At 36.2% G+C, this 17,799-nt stretch overlaps 4 protein-coding genes across 7 annotated transcripts; 2 read left to right on the forward strand and 2 right to left on the reverse strand.

The window, feature by feature from the left end:
• The first annotated feature begins 190 nt into the window (after window positions 1–190).
• Window positions 191–2,698, forward strand: LOC103867651 (transcription factor MYB101). The gene is made up of 3 exons (XM_009145747.3): window positions 191–864; window positions 1,130–1,979; window positions 2,252–2,698. The coding sequence occupies exons 1-3, from the start codon at window positions 565–567 to the stop codon at window positions 2,539–2,541; spliced, it is 1,440 nt and encodes a 479-aa protein (XP_009143995.1). The 5' UTR covers window positions 191–564; the 3' UTR covers window positions 2,542–2,698.
• A 3,480-nt stretch (window positions 2,699–6,178) lies between these two features.
• Window positions 6,179–9,407, reverse strand: LOC103867649 (ent-kaurenoic acid oxidase 2). Of its 3 annotated transcripts, none has more exons than XM_009145746.3 (9): window positions 9,065–9,407; window positions 8,306–8,575; window positions 7,718–8,195; window positions 7,372–7,635; window positions 7,204–7,290; window positions 7,050–7,128; window positions 6,840–6,946; window positions 6,621–6,742; window positions 6,179–6,443 (listed from the first exon to the last, which is right to left on the reverse strand). In XM_009145746.3, the coding sequence occupies exons 2-9, from the start codon at window positions 8,539–8,541 to the stop codon at window positions 6,347–6,349; spliced, it is 1,470 nt and encodes a 489-aa protein (XP_009143994.1). In that variant the 5' UTR covers window positions 8,542–8,575; window positions 9,065–9,407; the 3' UTR covers window positions 6,179–6,346. The 3 variants fall into 3 exon arrangements, with proteins under 3 accessions (XP_009143994.1, XP_009143993.1, XP_033147644.1); XM_009145745.3 differs by having other exon boundaries at window positions 8,306–8,607; window positions 9,065–9,406; XM_033291753.1 differs by lacking the exon at window positions 9,065–9,407 and adding an exon at window positions 8,669–8,982.
• Window positions 9,408–9,911: 504 nt separating this feature from the next.
• LOC103867648 (probable beta-1,3-galactosyltransferase 3) lies at window positions 9,912–13,074 on the reverse strand. Of its 2 annotated transcripts, none has more exons than XM_009145741.3 (11): window positions 12,691–13,074; window positions 12,283–12,379; window positions 12,119–12,183; window positions 11,805–12,019; window positions 11,651–11,714; window positions 11,460–11,532; window positions 11,246–11,366; window positions 11,060–11,147; window positions 10,845–10,970; window positions 10,652–10,761; window positions 9,912–10,451 (listed from the first exon to the last, which is right to left on the reverse strand). In XM_009145741.3, the coding sequence occupies exons 1-11, from the start codon at window positions 12,801–12,803 to the stop codon at window positions 10,303–10,305; spliced, it is 1,221 nt and encodes a 406-aa protein (XP_009143989.1). In that variant the 5' UTR covers window positions 12,804–13,074; the 3' UTR covers window positions 9,912–10,302. The 2 variants fall into 2 exon arrangements, with proteins under 2 accessions (XP_009143989.1, XP_009143988.1); XM_009145740.3 differs by having other exon boundaries at window positions 12,119–12,192; window positions 12,691–13,072.
• Window positions 13,075–13,514: 440 nt separating this feature from the next.
• LOC103867841 lies at window positions 13,515–14,939 on the forward strand. The gene has a single exon (XM_009145926.1). It carries the CDS (start codon window positions 13,515–13,517, stop codon window positions 14,937–14,939), a length of 1,425 nt encoding a protein of 474 aa, XP_009144174.1.
• Window positions 14,940–17,799: the final 2,860 nt, after the last annotated feature.

Consider the following 17,799-nt stretch of genomic DNA (forward strand, 5'->3'; position numbering starts at 1 on the left):
AATGGCTTTGACTACCTAATATGGATAATTTAACATTCATTGTTTATAGAGAGCGACTTATAAACATTTAAGATTGAGACACTAAGAGGTGATATAAATTTTTTTCTTAAAAAGAACTTCTCATCATTACCACATCACAACATCTTATTTTTGATTTATCTCCAATTGGTCAAAGACAGAGAGTACTTATCCTATCTTTCTCTCAACTCCTTCTGTAATTTCTTGAAACCTCTGTCTTTTCTCTATTGAGAGACCAAAGAGACGATAGAAAGAGACAAAAGAAAGCATTAATGTTTAAATAAAGCACGTAATAACAACACATTATTACGTAATAATAATTAATACAAAAATAATATCACCTCCAAATATACACCAAACATTCTCAAAATGAAAGTTCACCCTTTCTTCCTTTCTCTATATATCTAGATTCATAACACACAGAGAAATACTTATATATACAAATATATATACACCAACACAAACATCGTATATATCAAGTCACAGAGAGAAAAAAACCTCCTCTGTTTCCTCCTTGATCGGAGGGTCTCCGTCTTCCATAAGAAAATGGACGGTGGTGGAGAGACGAGGGTGACGGAGGCCAAGGTGAGAGGGATGAAGAAAGGGCCATGGACGACGACGGAGGATGCAATCTTGACCGAGTACGTGAGGAAACACGGGGAAGGTAACTGGAACGCGGTGCAGAAGAACTCAGGCTTGTTCAGGTGTGGGAAAAGCTGCCGTCTACGGTGGGCGAATCATCTCCGGCCAAATCTGAAGAAAGGATCTTTTAGTCCTGATGAAGAGAAGATGATTATCGAGCTTCACGCTAGGTTGGGAAACAAATGGGCTCGCATGGCTTCTCAGGTTATTTTTTCTCATAAATTTTTTTTTTTCCTTTTTAAAAGATTATAGCTTTGCTTTAATCTTATTTATTTGTTTCTTGAATTCTACAATTAAAGAGCTTTGAATTTTATATGCAATTAAAATTTCTAGTTAAACACATCATTTGCATGTTGCAATGTGTTTTGAATCTCTCTTTCTTTTGGCATATGATTTTTCTTGCATCTATATTGTTTTTGTGTGATCCTTAATAAATAATATAAGATTTTTTTTTCTTTCCATGTTGTAGTTACCTGGACGAACAGACAACGAGATCAAAAACTATTGGAACACAAGGATGAAGAGAAGACAACGCGATGGTTTGCCTCTATACCCTCAAGAGACTCAGAATCAAGGGATTAATAATGATGACGAGTTTGAGTTTAATTCATTTCAATTCCAAAACCAAGACCATGGTAATCACCAAAACATGTTTCACTACTCCTCTAATACTCCATCATCCTCGTCTTCTTTCTCTTCTTCGTCTTCTCAACCTTCAAAGAGGTTGTGTTTAGATCCCTTAATCTCTTCTAATCCTGGCCTAAACCAGATCCCTGAGTCTCCCATGAATTTTTCAATGTTCTCTCTTTACAACAATAGCCTTGAGAATGACCATAGCCTTGAGAATGACAACAACCAGTTTTTAAAATACTCATCCTCATCGTCCAATGAGTTTTGCAATCCAAACCAACTTCTTGAGCTACCATCCGAGAATTCGGACACAAACAATACGAATAAGAAAGACATTGATGCTATGAGCTATAGTTCATTGCTTATGGGAGATCATGAGACAAGACCGAGTTGTTTCCCTTTCGGACTAGACAATGCCGTCTTAGAGCTGCCTTCATCATCCAAAACACCGACCCATTGGTTCACTTCGAATACTATACTTGACGATGGTGTCCCCCTTGAACCACCTGCGGGTAACAGTGGACTGCTTGATGCTGTCTTGGAGGAGTCTCAAGCCTTGTCTCGCCGTGGAAACTACAATGACTTTACAGTTTCTTCGAGTGATCTAGGTGAGGATCAAGACAAGAGAGTGAAAATGGATTGTGCGAATCGGTTGATAAACCATAATCCTTCTCATCTATCATCATTCGGTAAGAATTTATATATGAACTTATATATGAATTTAAAACAATTTTTACTTATACATTTTTGGTATACCCATTAACTGATACTGCACAGGAGCCTAGTAGATATGTTTAGTCAGGATATCAGTTTGGATTTTTTGGTTTTATAAAAGAGTAACCATAGTTAAACAGAAACAAGTATAGATCTTGAATATTAGATAATATGGAAAATATGTATTACTTTTTTCTTTTGTAATTGACGTTTTCATCTTAACTAATGTTCAATGTTGAATGAACAGGAACATACCCTAATTTTTACAAGAGATACAATGAGCCAACAATGGAGAAGGCAATAGTGGATGATGACGACGACATATTGATGAGCCTTCTCAACAACTTCCCTTCAACCACACTGTTGCCTGATGATTGGTATGGGACGAAAGATATCCAAACGGGAGTCTCACAAAGCGGAAACCATCAAGATAACAAAAGAGTGGAACTACACAAGGCACCGCCTTCCCCCAATACTGTGGATCCTCTGGCCTCGTTGGGTTCATGCTACTGGGACAACATGCCTAGTATCTTCTAATTTGGAGCTCATGAGCAAAATCATTTATTTGGTATTCGTAAAAAAGGGGAAAACTAATTGTGAGATTTGTTTCCGTTTGTGTAAAATATTTTGAAGTTATTCAGTTTGGGAATTGCTCTGGATTTTATGTTAACATATTTTCAAGTGGCTAAAAAAACAAAAGCAAGATTTAAAAGATATGGGTTTGAGCTAGGTACGGGAGTTCGGTGGACCGTTCGGTTTCGGTCCGGATAATTCAGATTTTCGGATTTTCGGTGTTATGCTCAGAAGTACCATTCGGGTTTTACTAATTATTGGATCGGTTTGGTTCGGTTCCTTTCGGGTTCGGTTCGGATCGGATGTAACCAATGTTTAAAATCGTCTAAAAATATTTTTTTTTAAAACCTTAAAAATTGACAATTTTTTTTCAAAATATATAATTGTTTACAAATCTAATTAAAAATTAGTTAAACTATCTAAATTAACTAAAAAGTATTCAAAATAACAATTAAAACAAACTAAAAAAATATTTTGAATTTCTTAAAATATCTAAATCATCTTAAATATATAAAAACTTTAACATATTTAACTAATTTCGGATATCTTCGGATCCTAGTTCGGATGTCGGTTCGATTCGGATTATAACCAAACACCAAAGTACTAAGCTCATAAGTCCCGTTCAGATATTTTTGTATAACAGTTCGGATTCGGTTTTGGTTTTTCCGGTTCGGGTCTAGGTAGGTATTTCGGGTTGAGTTAAAAACGCTCAGGCCTAGTTTGAGCTTATATATTTTTCTTTGTTAATTAACTCATATTATTCTTTTACTTAGTTCATTTTTCGGGCGAATCCTAATTTTGGATTTGATAATCTAGATTTATCAAACTTCTTTTATAAAACAATAAAGTTTACCATTTTACAATCAATTAACATTAGTGATTAGTCCATAATTTTTCTATACTACAAATTATATTTGTCTTTTGAACACAAAAATCAGCCTTTTGAATACAAAGCCCAATAACCCAAAAACTTATGGATTATTAAATACTATATTTGTACGTCTTGATTTTTAAAGAAATTAGAATTCTTTATCTCTGATCAAACTTTTTGTGATCCACTATTAGTTTTAGAAGATTATTGTCAAATTAATCGACAAATAAATTCATTATTTTCGGCCAAAAGCTCATGCTTTAACATAGTTTCTTGCCAATGTTTGACTACAAAAAGAACAATATCTCTTGAATTCAAACGTGACATTTTAACAATGTTACTACCATAAACCCAAGTAGTGTACAACCTTAAAACCTACATCATGAGGATCACAAACTAGAATAAACAGGGACGATTAATGCCATTTGTCAGATTATATATAATTTGAGTTGTAATAAGGACAAGAATTATTACCCACGTTAGGAAGAGATATTACGTATCATGAGTAATGTACTTGGTTGCGAGACGACTTCGCTAGTTGCATACACTGCCATTTGCTTATGTCATCTGCAAATTATTCCACACTCTTCCCATAAATAACCTCCTTAGATTTCGGCAACTCAAGAAAGAAAAAATAAAAGTGAAGATAGATAATAATGTACAAGTAGTGAATGTATATTGTTCCTGATGTTTATATACTTGCACCTTACCTGAGTTCTTACATCACACTATAGTTCTTAGGTCAGAGGTCTCTTTAATTCCTTCTACATTTCACTTTACTTTATTTATTTTATATGTCACCCCAGATGACCATAAAGCAAAGAAAATGAAACACTATCCTCAGATTATACAGTAAAACCTCTATAAATAAATTAATATTGTTGAAACTATACCAACACTATAATTTTTTAATTAATTTATAGAGATATTAATTTATTGATATAATAATTGAACCAAAAACTCAATTTGAAACTATAAAATTATATTATTTTATAGAAATTTATAGTGTATATTAATTTATAGAGTATTAGTTTAAAGAGGTTATACCGTAGTTCTTTTTTCGGAGGTATAGTTTTTCTCAAAATTTAGTTACACTTCTGTAAATCCCATGTCATATGACAGTGAGTCAGTATCATGCGAAAAAGACTATTTTTAAAAACTAAAAATGCACCATTTCCGAGATCAAGTATTAATATGCAAACTACATATTCTAGATTTTTCTCTGGTCTAATTTCTGACATAGCTGGACTTGTATAAAATGTTTTTTTTTTAAAGGTATTTGGTAGTTTTGAAGCTTGGCCAGGCCTACAAATGAAGAAAGTTTATACGACCATTGAAAAAATCGTATAAATCTAAAGAGAATATTTCATTTAAATTAATATAATAATAAAAAAGATGCAAGAGAAGAGAGTGTGGTTTTAATCTTAAAACTTTTTAGAATCTAATTAAAAATCCCCAAACAACTATGTGGCATTTGTTAAGTGGTTTAGTTAGTCAGCAAAAGTCAAAATTTTGTTGCATAATTAAAAATATATATTTTTTTTAACTTTTTAAAAAACTCAATGGAGTTTACCCGTTGGAAGTGCTCTAATAGTAATAAAATAACAAAAAGTTATAAAATTTGTTTCATTCACAAAGATTTTTCAGGACAAATAATGAGAACGAAAGCTGATTCTTGGATTTGAGGATAGATTCTCAAAATGAGGTAGTAAAATATGGTGCGTCCACTTCGTTTTACTTTTAGCAATATGCATGGTCTTCATTGGAACATGTTGGTAAAATTGACTTAGGCATCTCATATAATGCTACGTAAAAATACTTTGTTTTCTCACAGGAAAAGGAACGAAGTAGATATGTTAACTTTGCATGGAAGATGAAATTACGGAGAAGAAGATCAGACCAGCTCAGAAGAGTTGGTTCTTGGAATAACCTTCCCATCGGATAGAACTTGATCTCATTGTATGAGTAGTTGACAAAATTAAAAAGCTAATATAATTCATGACAAAGATGTTGCCTTGTGGCTCTATAAAGGAGGCATAATACATGATGCAATTCTCCTCAAAAAGCTACCTGGATGCTCTTATGAGATGAGAAGCCAGTATGTAACTGGAGTAGAGGGGTTCGGTTCATTCATGCAACCCCAAAGTAACCTCAACACATTACCACACATTGAGAACGAAGACAGCATTTAACATAACCAACTAAAAGCTCCACCACCTCTCCTCGCGGAGAAAATCTCAGAACAGTGGACTCCAAGACCTGAGTGAGTGACTATTGTTTGAATATTACAGACTTTAAAAACCTTTTGTCCCGTCTTATTATATGATTTATTTTTAAAAATTGTTCACACTTCTTATATAAAGAGATTGATTGATTAACCCATCCCACTGTAAATAAATATGAAAGGTACACTTTGTGCCGTTTTGGTTTTACTGAAACGACACACATGATATCAGTTTGCGTGTCGTTTGTACATGACAAAACGTTGCAGCGTTTTTAACTTCAAAATTTGAGGGTTCTGGAATAGAGGGGGTTCGGTTCATTCATGCGAAGACCATGCATTATTATTATACATTATTATGATCTTATGTTAAATCACTTCGTAAAAGGAGTGTGAATGTGAATACATCATTGATCTTATGTTTATACCACAATGGATATACAGAATCATCATTTTGTTATTCACATGTCAATTTTCTGCTAAGGTATGACAAGATCTTGCGCAAGGGATAATGAAAAGAGATATATATATATATATATATACTGATGACTGGAAATCCATAAAACAATTTGATACATATATTTTTAGTAAACATAATCAAACCAAACCGGTTTGGATTGAGTTCAAAGAGAAGCAGCTTATACATTTGGTAAGGGACTACTAGTTTGAAGATGATTTTACGGCGCCGTTTTGGTGATTCTTGCCAAGCAATTATCCTTGGGTCTGGTGTGAGGCAAAAACATCACCGGACAACCAGGATTGCTCCTCTCCACCCTGCATTTGGAAAACAAAACATTATGAATCTGCAGCTATAGTGAAGAGTTTTAGAACTATAAAGCTAAGCTATATGCAAACATAGATAGAGAGAGAGAGAGAGAGAGAGAGAGAGAGAGAGAGAGAGAGAGAGAGAGAGAGAGAGAGAGAGAGAGAGAGAGAGAGAGAGAGTGATACCGGTATTTGAGGAGGAAGTGATGAAGAAAAATGGAAATCTCGAGCTTGGCAAGATCGTTTCCTGGACAGAGATGGCTTCCTAAACCAAAAGGAAGGAATGTGCCTGCCTTTGGTGTGTATCCCTGTACAAAGAACCAGACCATGTTTCAGTTTCTTTAGACATATATTGAGAGTTTTATAATTGTCCAACGTACGACAACTCTGTTTATCTTTACATACCTCCCATCTTGAAGGATCAAATTTTTTTGGATCAGGGTAGATCTCAGGATCCAGGTGAACGTCCCTGAACCATGTCAGAACCTTCCAGCCTTTTGGTATGATATAGCCTAAATACAAAAAAAAAACATGAGAAAATGAATATACAAAAAAGGTTTTAAATATAAATTAACAGTGTTCCATGTAGGTGATGAGTATATACTATGTACTGACCATTCATTTGGACATCACTCTTTGCTTCCCGGAAGGCCGTTAAAGAGAATGTTATTACTCGAAGTGTCTCATCAATAACCTGTTTAAAAATGTATTGTGTAACGAATCATACAATCTTATAAAAACCAAAAAAAATTGTGTTGCAATGAGGCACCTGGGAAAGATACTCCATCTCACGTGTCTCTTTAAGAGTCAAACTCTGTCCCGGTGCTCTCTTTTTAACAATCCTCTCTTGTTCTTCCTATGATAAAACCAATATCACCAACTCAAGATTGTAAAATGAAATGGAAAAGAGGTATAAAAACATAACTTCTCATATTACCTTTGCCTTTTGTAGAATCTCAGGGTGTTCCTGAAGGAAAATGGTAGCCCACATAATGGTGTGTCCAGAAGATTCATGACCGGCATTAAGATACATTAACAAAACGTCTATAATCTCCTCATCCTCTAGAGTTCTCCCGTTTTCATCTTTAGCCTCTATTAGATTATCCAACATGTCTTTCTTATTGGTTGATACATTCTGCTTCCTTTGGTTTCTTCTGTTAGTCACTGAGGATTGAAAGGCAGCTACAAGTTTTTTCCTCGCCTGTATAAATAAAAAAACACTAATCCTTTAAGTCCCTAAAACTATGCACAAGAGTTATCAATGTGTAAACTTGTTTGTTTACCTTAAGTGCTTTATGATAAGCAAAGCCAGGAATATTAATAGCCATTGCTCTAACTCCATAGTTAAGGTTAGTATACTCCCTTTCCAATGCATCCATAACATGCTCACTCTCTGTGCTCATAAATATGTACATGATGATCCTAAACGTTAGCTTGCGCACATGAGTCAAGAACTCGATTTCTCCCATCTTGGACCAGTTTTCTAGAGCGGTAACAACAGTTTCTTCAATGTACTTTATGTAGACAGAGAGAGCTTCATGTCCATTGACAGGAGCAGCGGTCAAACGCCTGAGCCGCTTGTGTTCTTCAAAGGAGATACCGATAAATGACTTCTTGCCAATGAGTTCCATGGTGGATTTTGGCCAGCCTGGCTGGAAGCAGTCATCATCCGTTAGAACTTTCCGACAAGTCTCCGGTGTTGTTACTATTACACTTGGGTTCCCAAACATGTGTACTTTATAAACACCGTTATGTCCATACCTGCATCATTGAGCAAACATAGACATGTCTTAGTTAATATGGAGAAGCAAGAAAGAAAAAATAATCTCAACTTTAACCTAACAATCAAAATATGGAGAAGCAAGAGGTACCTTGTGATGTAGGTTCTGATGAAGGAATCAGGATCAGATGTTTTGAAAGCTCTAAGAAAGGGCAACATGTTGCCTATGAAAGGCCATCCCAAATCTCCTGGTGGTAGATAGTGTCTCTTCTCCCCAAGTTTGGACTCATAAATCCAAACATTCACTCTCTTCAACAACCATTTAAGAACAAACAATCCCATTACTACCAAAGGTAACCACATCATGATCCAAACCGTTTCAGTCATAGCTTCCCCTTTACAAAGATTCACTCTTTTTCACCTATTGTATCCTCTGGATGTTATATCATTATTCTGAAGATAGATAGATATATAAACACATGGAAAGAGCAAGAAGATATTAAACAACGTTTACCTTGTAGTAAGAGAGTTATTTTCTCTAGAAAAGGAGTTTTCTCTCAGTTTACAAAGAGAGTAAACGGACAAAACCAAGACATCAACGGAACAGTGTTGTTGAGACAAAGACATCACCTAGAACAGTGTTGTTGAGTCTATCAAGGGAATGATACTTATCTAGACTTTAAAACTTAAGAAACTCTGACCGCTTGTTTCTATCTACTTTGTTTGGTTGTTGTTCACATGTATAGTGCAAATTGACCATACTTCCATTTTCCCATTTTAGCTCTATATATCCTTCTCTAAGTATATTACTTTTTTAAGAAAGCAAGTTATTTACCAAAAATATACAAGTTTATACATATTCTTTATCACAACAATCACATTAAAACTTTTATAAAACTAAACAACATACCTCTCAAAATCGTAGTAATTCACAGATACAGAGCCACTGAATTCAAACGCAGACCAAAACTTTGCATGGAAAACTAGTGGAGTAGGAAAGGTGATTGTGGTGGAGAAGAGAGACTGAAAAGTAAATGTTCAGAAGAATACAAAAGCCCCTAAATTGCGGTGAAGAAAACAAAGAGCCACATTCCCAACACAATACATCAAAAGCAAATAATTTAACAGAAGAATCCAAAAAATGGAGCAAGGACACATTAACTCCAATGAATATCTCGTGAATGAATCACTAAAAGACGGAAACAACTTTATTTCTTGTGGTTCAGTTTTGCTTTCAAGCGTTACTTTTATTTTCTCTTGTTGCAACTCTTTTGTTTAGCTTCCAAGCAGAATAAATATGGAACCAGCGACAGAGACTAAGTGGCACATACAGAATCAAATAACATTCAATGTTTTATCTTACTTTGATCAGTAAAAATAAAAAAAAATATGAATGGTATTTTATATTAATTTTTTATTTGTAATAAAGATATAAAACATTTGATTCTTGAAGATAAAGTGATTGGTTGGGTTGTAAGAAGTGGTTTTAGATTTAATTTTCATCTACAACCTTAAATATTACCAATCATGATTTATCTTGGTTTTTAAAGTTACAACCAAAAAATTAAAATTACAGCAAAAACACACAAAAAATGGTTGTAAAAATCTTATTTTCTAAAGCTTCATTTTTTTAGCTGTAAGAAAATTTAAATCTACATCACTTAAAACTAAATCAAAAATCCTACAGACAAAATGCTAAAGTAAATTTTCTACAGTTACAACCCAACCAATCACCCCCAATGTCTGAAGTAGAAGACTTTAAAACTTAAAATCTTTTTCTTGTTATTCAAAATCGTAGCTCCATAAGTCAAATCATTAACAGTTTGTAAATTGTACTAAAACCCACAAGCTACTTCACTCCAAAAAAATAACATAAAAAAAAAAAAAAACAGAAAGAAATAAGTGCGTTTGCTGTAGCTGTTGCGGCTGTGACTGCGACAGGTTTTCTTCTACTCTATCGGAAACTCTTATCGCAAAACGCTAAACTTTCAAGAGGTTCATATCCTTATCTTTCTCTCACTATAGTCCTCCCTTATGTAAGTAAGTAACTATGATACAATTATTACAAAAGTAGATAAATCTCAAAGAATATTGCAGAAGGAGAATTATTTTCTGCATGACCATTTCTTTATATGTTGTGGAAAGGCCTCAAAATGTAGCTTTCCAAATAGCGTTCTCCGGTTCACCACATCTCCTGTGAACCTCCTTTATGCGATCAGCGGATCTGCAGATACCGCTACATGTCCAGTCAAATGAAGCAACACATATGTTCCCTGCTTGTGCCTTCCATTCACAATCTGCAATTCCCTCTCAAGAATAAGATTCAAATGTTACAATGAGGTAAAGGTTTAGTGTCACTACAGATTTTTGATAGTCTTTTGGTCTCCTTTTAGCATTACTTAAAGGAAACATTCTAGTTAAGTGCATTGAGCTAGCTTTTCACTACTCTACAATCATCTAAAACGTATTGAACTGAGTGTAGAAACCAAGAAGGTACCAGGAGGAGTGCCGCAACATAGTCTTCTGTCATCGATATGGGTGACATCAAGACCGATAAACCAAGCACCCAATGTAACATCCTCATTTGCATATTTGTGCAGAACATGCCTGGAGAAGCATTATATTAACACCAATGAGTTAAAATGAGGTACAAAATACAAGACACACAAAAGAGAAGTTCCAAGTCTTACTGATTAATGGAAATATAAGAAGCCAAGTCTCTTGAAATGGCGTATAGCTGTCCAGTAGCGTGACGGAAGTACTTGTTCCCGTTCTCACCAAACTTCCAATACTCTGGCTCGTGGTATCTAACTCCTCTGCTCCATAGACATATACAAAGGTCAGTTAAACCAAAACTGAGAAACTGATTCAAGAAGAAGGAGGCTGAGAGAAGTTGGATATTTACTTTTGAGATAGTACTGGACCAGACTTCATGCAGCCGATATAGACTCGAGGTTTTTTCCTGTGTCTAACAAGAGTTTCTCCAAGAGTTGCTGTTGATATTCCAACAAAAAAAAACTTATTAAAATGGGGAAACTGCTGACTGAATCTTTAACATTTTTTTCTGCTAGAAGGTTTTTGTAGAGCTTACCGATATTTACATGAACATCATCATCTACTTTGATATAGAAATCTGCATCCCACATTGAGAAGGCTGTAGAAAAATATGTTTTTGTTTTGCCTGATAACTCTAAGTATCCTTCAACATGGTCCTGTTAAAAGCATCAGGAATATCACAAATGAAGATAAGAATAACAGCTTTGGCCATCAAAAACTCATGTTAATTTAAGAAAAGAGAAAAATACCAATCTCATGAAATCTCCATGCTTCTTGTCCTCTGCTTCAATGGATCGGTCTAGGATTCCCCCAGCTGTGGCACTAAAGAAGCAAATAACAAACAACACTGGATATAAGGAAACTCATCTCAGAAACTAAGAAAGAACATAGTGATTGATTACATATCTGACATTTATACTAAAATGTTTAAAACTCTTACCTATGACCAATCACAAACCGGATAATAATTCCCTTTTCTTCCTCCAATTTCTTTCTTTTTTCACCTAAACAACCATCAAGTAACATATTTGATATGAGCAAGTTGAAAGATAAAAAGGGAAGCTAGAAAGTGAGTGGTGTTGCCGTGTTGGAACCTTGAGGCATCCAAGTAGTTCGAATAGAATCTCTTCTCTTTCGGCTACTAAAAGCAGTGTTAATCCCCACAACCATCAAATATCTTCTTTTCTTCCCTGGTGATTGGTTCTTCTCCACATCATTAGAAACAGGAGCACCGTTCGTTAAAGACTCCTGAGCTGATCTAGCTGCGGCTAACTCCATCTCTAAGCTTGAAATGGTCTTGTCCAATGTCCTGTAAATGAAACAAAAGAAAAAAAGTTTTTAAAACACAGAGACAATTAAGTCTTGTAAGAATCTGTAATTTGATTACTAATATATTTTTTAATCTTACTGTATAGCGTTATGAGTCTTGGAGACTTCTCCAAACAAAACCTGGGGGTCGCGTTTTACTTCTTTCTGGTAAAGCTAAAAAGGATTAAAACCAATCAGGTCATTTTTAAGAAGTCTTCTAACTAACTGAACCAAAAGGAACACATGACCTGACATGACACTTACTGTTTTAGGACCACAGCCTTCGGAGATAAGCTTCAATCTTTCAGCTTCTGTCACGGATGGTCGAGCCATGTCGTTAGACTCTGGAATATTCCACATCCTGTAAAAATTCACACCAAAATGTTTTGAGACAAAAAGATTTGATATAATCTCATGTTAGCTTAAACCAGAGTTATTAAACCATAATCATATAAAGAGATCAGAGTTTGAATTTTTTCCATATCAAGAAACTTCAAATCCGTAGACTAAGGTATGAATTACGTAACGTTATGTTCAAAGAAATAGACTAGAACTGGCTTATAATCGCTTCTTAAGACTTATGGATTGATTTGAAACTATGAGAAACAGAGTATAATACAGATTTAAAAATAAAAGAACTTGAAAATTCAAAAAAAATTAAAGTAATAATACCTATCGGTGAAAAATATCCCGAAGCAGAAACTTGCAAAACAGAGTAGAAACGTCCATTTTCTTGATACGAAGCTTCTAGAGTAAAGATTCTCTCCTTTGATCTTTGGAGACATTGTTTTTTTTTCCTTCAACAAGACCAGAAGAAGAAGAAGAAGAACAGGGTTCCAAGAAACCAAAAAATATCTATTCCATAAGATGAATCAAGCTCATAAACCAGCTACACACACAAAGGGAGCAGCTCAATCTTCAGAGCTTCCGAAACAAGAATCTGCGATTTCAGAATTAGTACTCTGTAATTTTTTCCATAAGAGATTGTGCTAAAGAGATTTTGGTTCTCTCTCTCTCTCTCTCTAGGAACAGGTGGCTCTTTAAATTCGCAGGGACGTGAAGTGGAAGAGAAGGGGACGTTGAAGAGAAGGAAGAAGAAGCAATAAGAAGACGACCTCTTAACCGTCCGGTTTACTTATAACTAATTCACGGCTGAAGTTGCCCGAATTTACCCAACTATCCCTGTCATACCGTTCTTTATTTATTTCCCAATAAATGAATTGCTCTTTTAATTGCTTTCTTTCAAGAATATATATAAATTAATTAATTTCAGAGTGCTTTTTATTTGCAAAAATTACAAGTAAATAGTGTGTAAAGCTTGTCTCTCTAGAGTTTCTCTCTAGAGCTTTGGACTCTCTTTTGGGAATATCTCCTGAAAGAGCTTAGATCTTCAAATTTCTTCACTAAATACTCTTGTTTACTCTTTGCATGTTAAGATCGTCACCTCTTCTTTCTTTCAATCTAAAAATTTCCTTCTCTCCAACATGTCCTCCGAAATGGATAAAGCAATGCTAGCTATGTCTCTTACAGATGATGATGATGCACCTTATAATCTCCCGGATCTTCCTCAATACTATGCTACAGAAAGAAACTCAAACAGTTTGATCGGTCGTCTTCTCAACCCAACTCATCAAAATATGGCGAAACTGATCCTTGAGATGCCTCGCAAATGGCAAAAATATAACCGCGTTAGAGGAATCGCTCTTACAAAAGAGAGATTTCAGTTTATTTTCAACCATGCACATGATCTAGAAGAAGTTCTAGAGAAAGGTTTCCATACCTTTGATGATTGGGGCCTAGCGGTTGAAAGATGGGTTGAACGTCCTCCTCCGGGTTTTCTCCAAAACGTACAAATCTGGATGCAAATCAAGAACATACCGGTGAATCACTACACGAAACCGGCTATCACTGAACTCGGTGGTTTAATTGGTCATGTAGTAGAAGTGGCTTTTGATCCTGACAAGCCTCAGAGACAAGATTATGTACGAGTCAAAATTCTCCTTGATGTCTCTAAACCGTTGAAGAAATCAAGAATTCTAAATTTACCAGGAGGAGGGCAAACTACAATCCTCTATTTTTATGAAAAAGTTCAGAAGCGCTGTACTCACTGTCAGAGGCTTACACATGCAAAGGATCGTTGCCCTTTTCTAGCTCACCAACAAGACATTCCGAGGAACATAACTCCTAATGTGTCCTCTTCTCAACAGGGTCAAGCTCATCTTACCTTATCTGAATCAGATCCTCTCTATGGAGTCTTGAATGAGAATCAGGTGGGCATCAATCCTTTAACTGGACGGCCAAAGATAAACCCGGAGGTTCTACAAGAAATGAGGAACTATCTTTTGGCGTCAAATAATGAAGACAGATTGATCAGGGAACAAAGAGTGATATCATCGGTTAAAGAAGCAGAGAATGATCCTATCACAAGGAAAACGATCTTGCAGCTGGAACCTCCTCCAATTTTCACCACAAATCTCAACAAAGGAAAAGGAATTGTGTTTGGATATGATACTGACTCTTCCTCAACACAGTCTCTTGTCAAAGATCACCAAAGTTCGAAGCTAATGGCTGGAGCGATAGCGGCAGGACGTAATCCAGCTTATAAGGATCTGGATGCTTTCTCTAGACTCTCTCTTCCTTACTCTTCAAGCTCAACGGGTACTCAGTTCACCTCTTCCTCAACTGAAATCTCCGGAGCTTCTCTCATCAAGGGTAAGAGGCGTCGAAGACCAGGGAAATTCACAAGGTTAGCTCGCTCAAAAGAAAGAACAACAGCAGTTGCGGGTTCTTCGAAGAATCCTATTTTAAAAGAAGCTGGTCAAGTTAAAAGGAAAGCGGAAGTAGACTTGGGGGGTGCATCCAAAGTTGCTCGAAACAATGCATCAAAGACGGTCCCAACTGAGGGACTGTCCAACGTTTAAATGAGCTTTCTCAGCTGGAACTGCCGGGGAGTGGGAGGTCCTCAGGAACCGACAGTTCAGCGTCTCACGGAACTACGTTGTACGTATTTCCCTGAGATTTTTTTCTTAATGGAAACTATGAAACCTCGGAATACTTTAGTAGATTTGCAATGCTGGCTTGGATATGATCGTGTGTACACTGTAGACCCAGTAAATAGGTGGGGGGGTCTTGCTCTTTTTTGGAAAAACAGTGTAGAAGTCGAAGTCCTGTATGCTGACAAGAATATTTTGGATGTAAAAGTTATATATGAAGATAAGCAGTTTCATTTGTCTTGTGTGTATGGTAACCCTTCTATCGGTCTCAGACATCTTGTGTGGGAACGGCTTCTTAGAATAGGTGTAAATAGATATGGAAGTTGGTGCATGCTTGGTGATTTTAATGAAATTTTAAACAATGAGGAAAAGATTGGAGGTCCTAGAAGAAATGATTCTACATTTCATGCGTTTTCGGAAATGCTTGAGATTTGTGGTATGATGGAACTCCCCAGTACTGGTAATTCTTTTACTTGGAGTGGTAAACGAGGAAACCTTTGGATTCAAAGCAAACTCGATAGAGCTTTTGGCAACAAAGACTGGTTTTCCCAATTTCCAGTAGCTAATCAAGCATTCTTAGCTAAACATGGATCAGATCATCGGCCGGTTTTGGTTAAGTTGATAACTTCTCAAGACTCTTATAGAGGATCCTTTAGATTTGATAAAAGGATGCTGCACAAACCTTTTGTTAGAGAAGCTATCAACAAAGCATGGAATATGAACCCTCATAGTCCAAACCTCTCGGTTGCTTCTCGTCTCAGAATGTGCCGGAAAGCCTTAAGTAGATGGAAGAAAGATAATCAGTTTAACTCAAAGGACAGGATTTCTAAGATTCAGATGGAGCTAGAAAATGAAGAATCCTTAATCTCTCCATCTTTTGGTAAGATGGATTTTCTCAAGAGATCTTTAGTGCGAGCTTATAAGGATGAAGAAAATTTTTGGAAACAAAAAAACAAAGATGATTGGATTCTTCATGGAGATGGGAACACAAAAATTTTCCATGCGGCAGTTAAGGCATCAAGATCAAGAAATGAAATTGGGAAGCTTTTAGATAAAAATGGGTTTTATCAACGTTCGGAAGCTTCGAAGGGACAAGTGGCTATCCAATATTTCAACGATCTTTTCAAATCTTCCAATTCAGAGAACTACTCTGACTTTTTTCAAGACTTCCCAACAAAAGTTACATCCTATATGAATCATCATTTAACGATGAGAGTAACAGCTGAGGAAGTGAAGAATGCGGTTTTCTCGATCAAACCAGATAGTGCTCCAGGTGCAGATGGAATGTCTGGTCTTTTCTTTCAAAGCTATTGGGACATCGTTGGTGATCAACTTACGACAGAAGTTCTTTCTTTTTTTGAGTCTGGTACTTTGCCTTTGGAATGGAACTACACTCAAATCTGTCTTATTCCAAAGAAAGCTAATGCCTCTTCTATGTCTGATCTGAGGCCTATCAGCTTATGCACGGTTATGTATAAAACAGTGTCAAAGATCTTAGCCTCAAGACTTCAGAAGTTCCTACCTGAGATTGTGTCCCCTACTCAGTCAGCATTTGTGTCTGATCGTCTAATCTCAGACAATATCATTCTGGCACATGAAGCTATTCATAGTCTCAGGACGCATGATACAGTTTCAAAAGCCTTTATGGCTGCTAAAACGGATATGTCTAAAGCTTTTGATCGAGTAGAATGGAGTTATCTAAAAGCTCTTCTCAAAGCGCTTGGTTTTGCGGATGTTTGGGTTAATTGGATCATGTCGTGTGTTTCATCGGTTAAGTACTCTGTTCTGATCAACGGTCAAGCTCATGGTTTTATCTCGCCTCAACGGGGTCTCAGACAGGGTGATCCCTTATCACCATTTCTTTTCGTTTTATGCACGGAAGGTCTTACACATCTGTTAAATCAAGCATCGAACAAAGGCTCTCTAGAAGGTATTAAATTCACAAATGAAGGACCGGCTTTACATCATCTATTTTTTGCAGACGACAGTCTGTTCCTCTTCAAAGCTGATGTCTCACAATGTCAGATCTTCCAGGACATACTTCTTAAGTATGGTAAAGCCACAGGTCAGGTTATTAATCTAGAGAAATCTTCACTAACCTTTGGAAAAAACATCAGCTTGGATTTGAAAGAACAAATTCAGATAAAGCTAGGCATTTTTTCTGAAGGCGGAGTTGGCAAGTACTTAGGTCTCCCTGAATGTTTCAGTGGATCTAAAGTTGAAATGCTAGCTTATATCCAGGACAAAATGAATGGTAGAATGTCTGGTTGGTACACAAGGTTTCTCTCTCAGGCTGGAAAGGAGATCATCCTCAAATCTGTAGCTATGGCGATGCCCATTCACGCTATGAGCTGTTTCAGATTGCCGAAGACTACATGTAGAAACTTGACGTCAGCTATGGCAGCTTTTTGGTGGCGATCATCAGAAGAAAAAGGAAAAATCCACTGGTTAAGTTGGGATAAACTTTGTGTTCCAAAACGTCTAGGTGGAATGGGTTTTAAAGATCTGGAATTATTTAATCAAGCTCTTTTGGGTAAGCAAGCTTGGAGGATCCTTTCTGATCAATCCTCTCTTCTCAGCCAATTCCTAAAGAGCAGGTACTTTCCTTTTGGGTCTTTCTTATCTGCTCCTATGGGCTCTCGTCCCTCTTATGCATGGAGAAGCATTTTGCATGGTAGAGATCTCTTGGCTAAGGGCTTAAGGCACATGGTGGGCAATGGTCAATCTCTATCAGTATGGTCCACACCATGGATAGTTGATGGGGACAGACTTCGCATACCCTTAATGA

The sequence above is a fragment of the Brassica rapa genome, chromosome A05 (genome assembly GCF_000309985.2).
Source record: "Brassica rapa cultivar Chiifu-401-42 chromosome A05, CAAS_Brap_v3.01, whole genome shotgun sequence".
NCBI lineage: Eukaryota > Viridiplantae > Streptophyta > Magnoliopsida > Brassicales > Brassicaceae > Brassica > Brassica rapa.

Excerpts from the sequence above, each read along its gene's own strand:
- LOC103867651 (XM_009145747.3), top strand. The coding sequence starts at position 565 with ATGGACGGTGGTGGAGAGACGAGGGTGACGGAGGCCAAGGTGAGAGGG. Across the intron at positions 865-1,129 it reads GGGCTCGCATGGCTTCTCAG|TTACCTGGACGAACAGACAA; the intron begins GTTATTTTTTCT and ends TCCATGTTGTAG. Across the intron at positions 1,980-2,251 it reads TTCTCATCTATCATCATTCG|GAACATACCCTAATTTTTAC; the intron begins GTAAGAATTTAT and ends TTGAATGAACAG.
- LOC103867649 (XM_009145746.3), bottom strand. The coding sequence starts at position 8,541 with ATGACTGAAACGGTTTGGATCATGATGTGGTTACCTTTGGTAGTAATG. Across the intron at positions 7,636-7,717 it reads CTTATCATAAAGCACTTAAG|GCGAGGAAAAAACTTGTAGC; the intron begins GTAAACAAACAA and ends TTATTTATACAG. Across the intron at positions 6,947-7,049 it reads GAGTGATGTCCAAATGAATG|GCTATATCATACCAAAAGGC; the intron begins GTCAGTACATAG and ends TTTTGTATTTAG.
- LOC103867648 (XM_009145740.3), bottom strand. The coding sequence starts at position 12,803 with ATGTCTCCAAAGATCAAAGGAGAGAATCTTTACTCTAGAAGCTTCGTA. Across the intron at positions 12,020-12,118 it reads AAGACTCATAACGCTATACA|GACATTGGACAAGACCATTT; the intron begins GTAAGATTAAAA and ends TTTCATTTACAG. Across the intron at positions 11,148-11,245 it reads TGATGTTCATGTAAATATCG|CAACTCTTGGAGAAACTCTT; the intron begins GTAAGCTCTACA and ends GAATATCAACAG.
- LOC103867841 (XM_009145926.1), top strand. The coding sequence starts at position 13,515 with ATGGATAAAGCAATGCTAGCTATGTCTCTTACAGATGATGATGATGCA.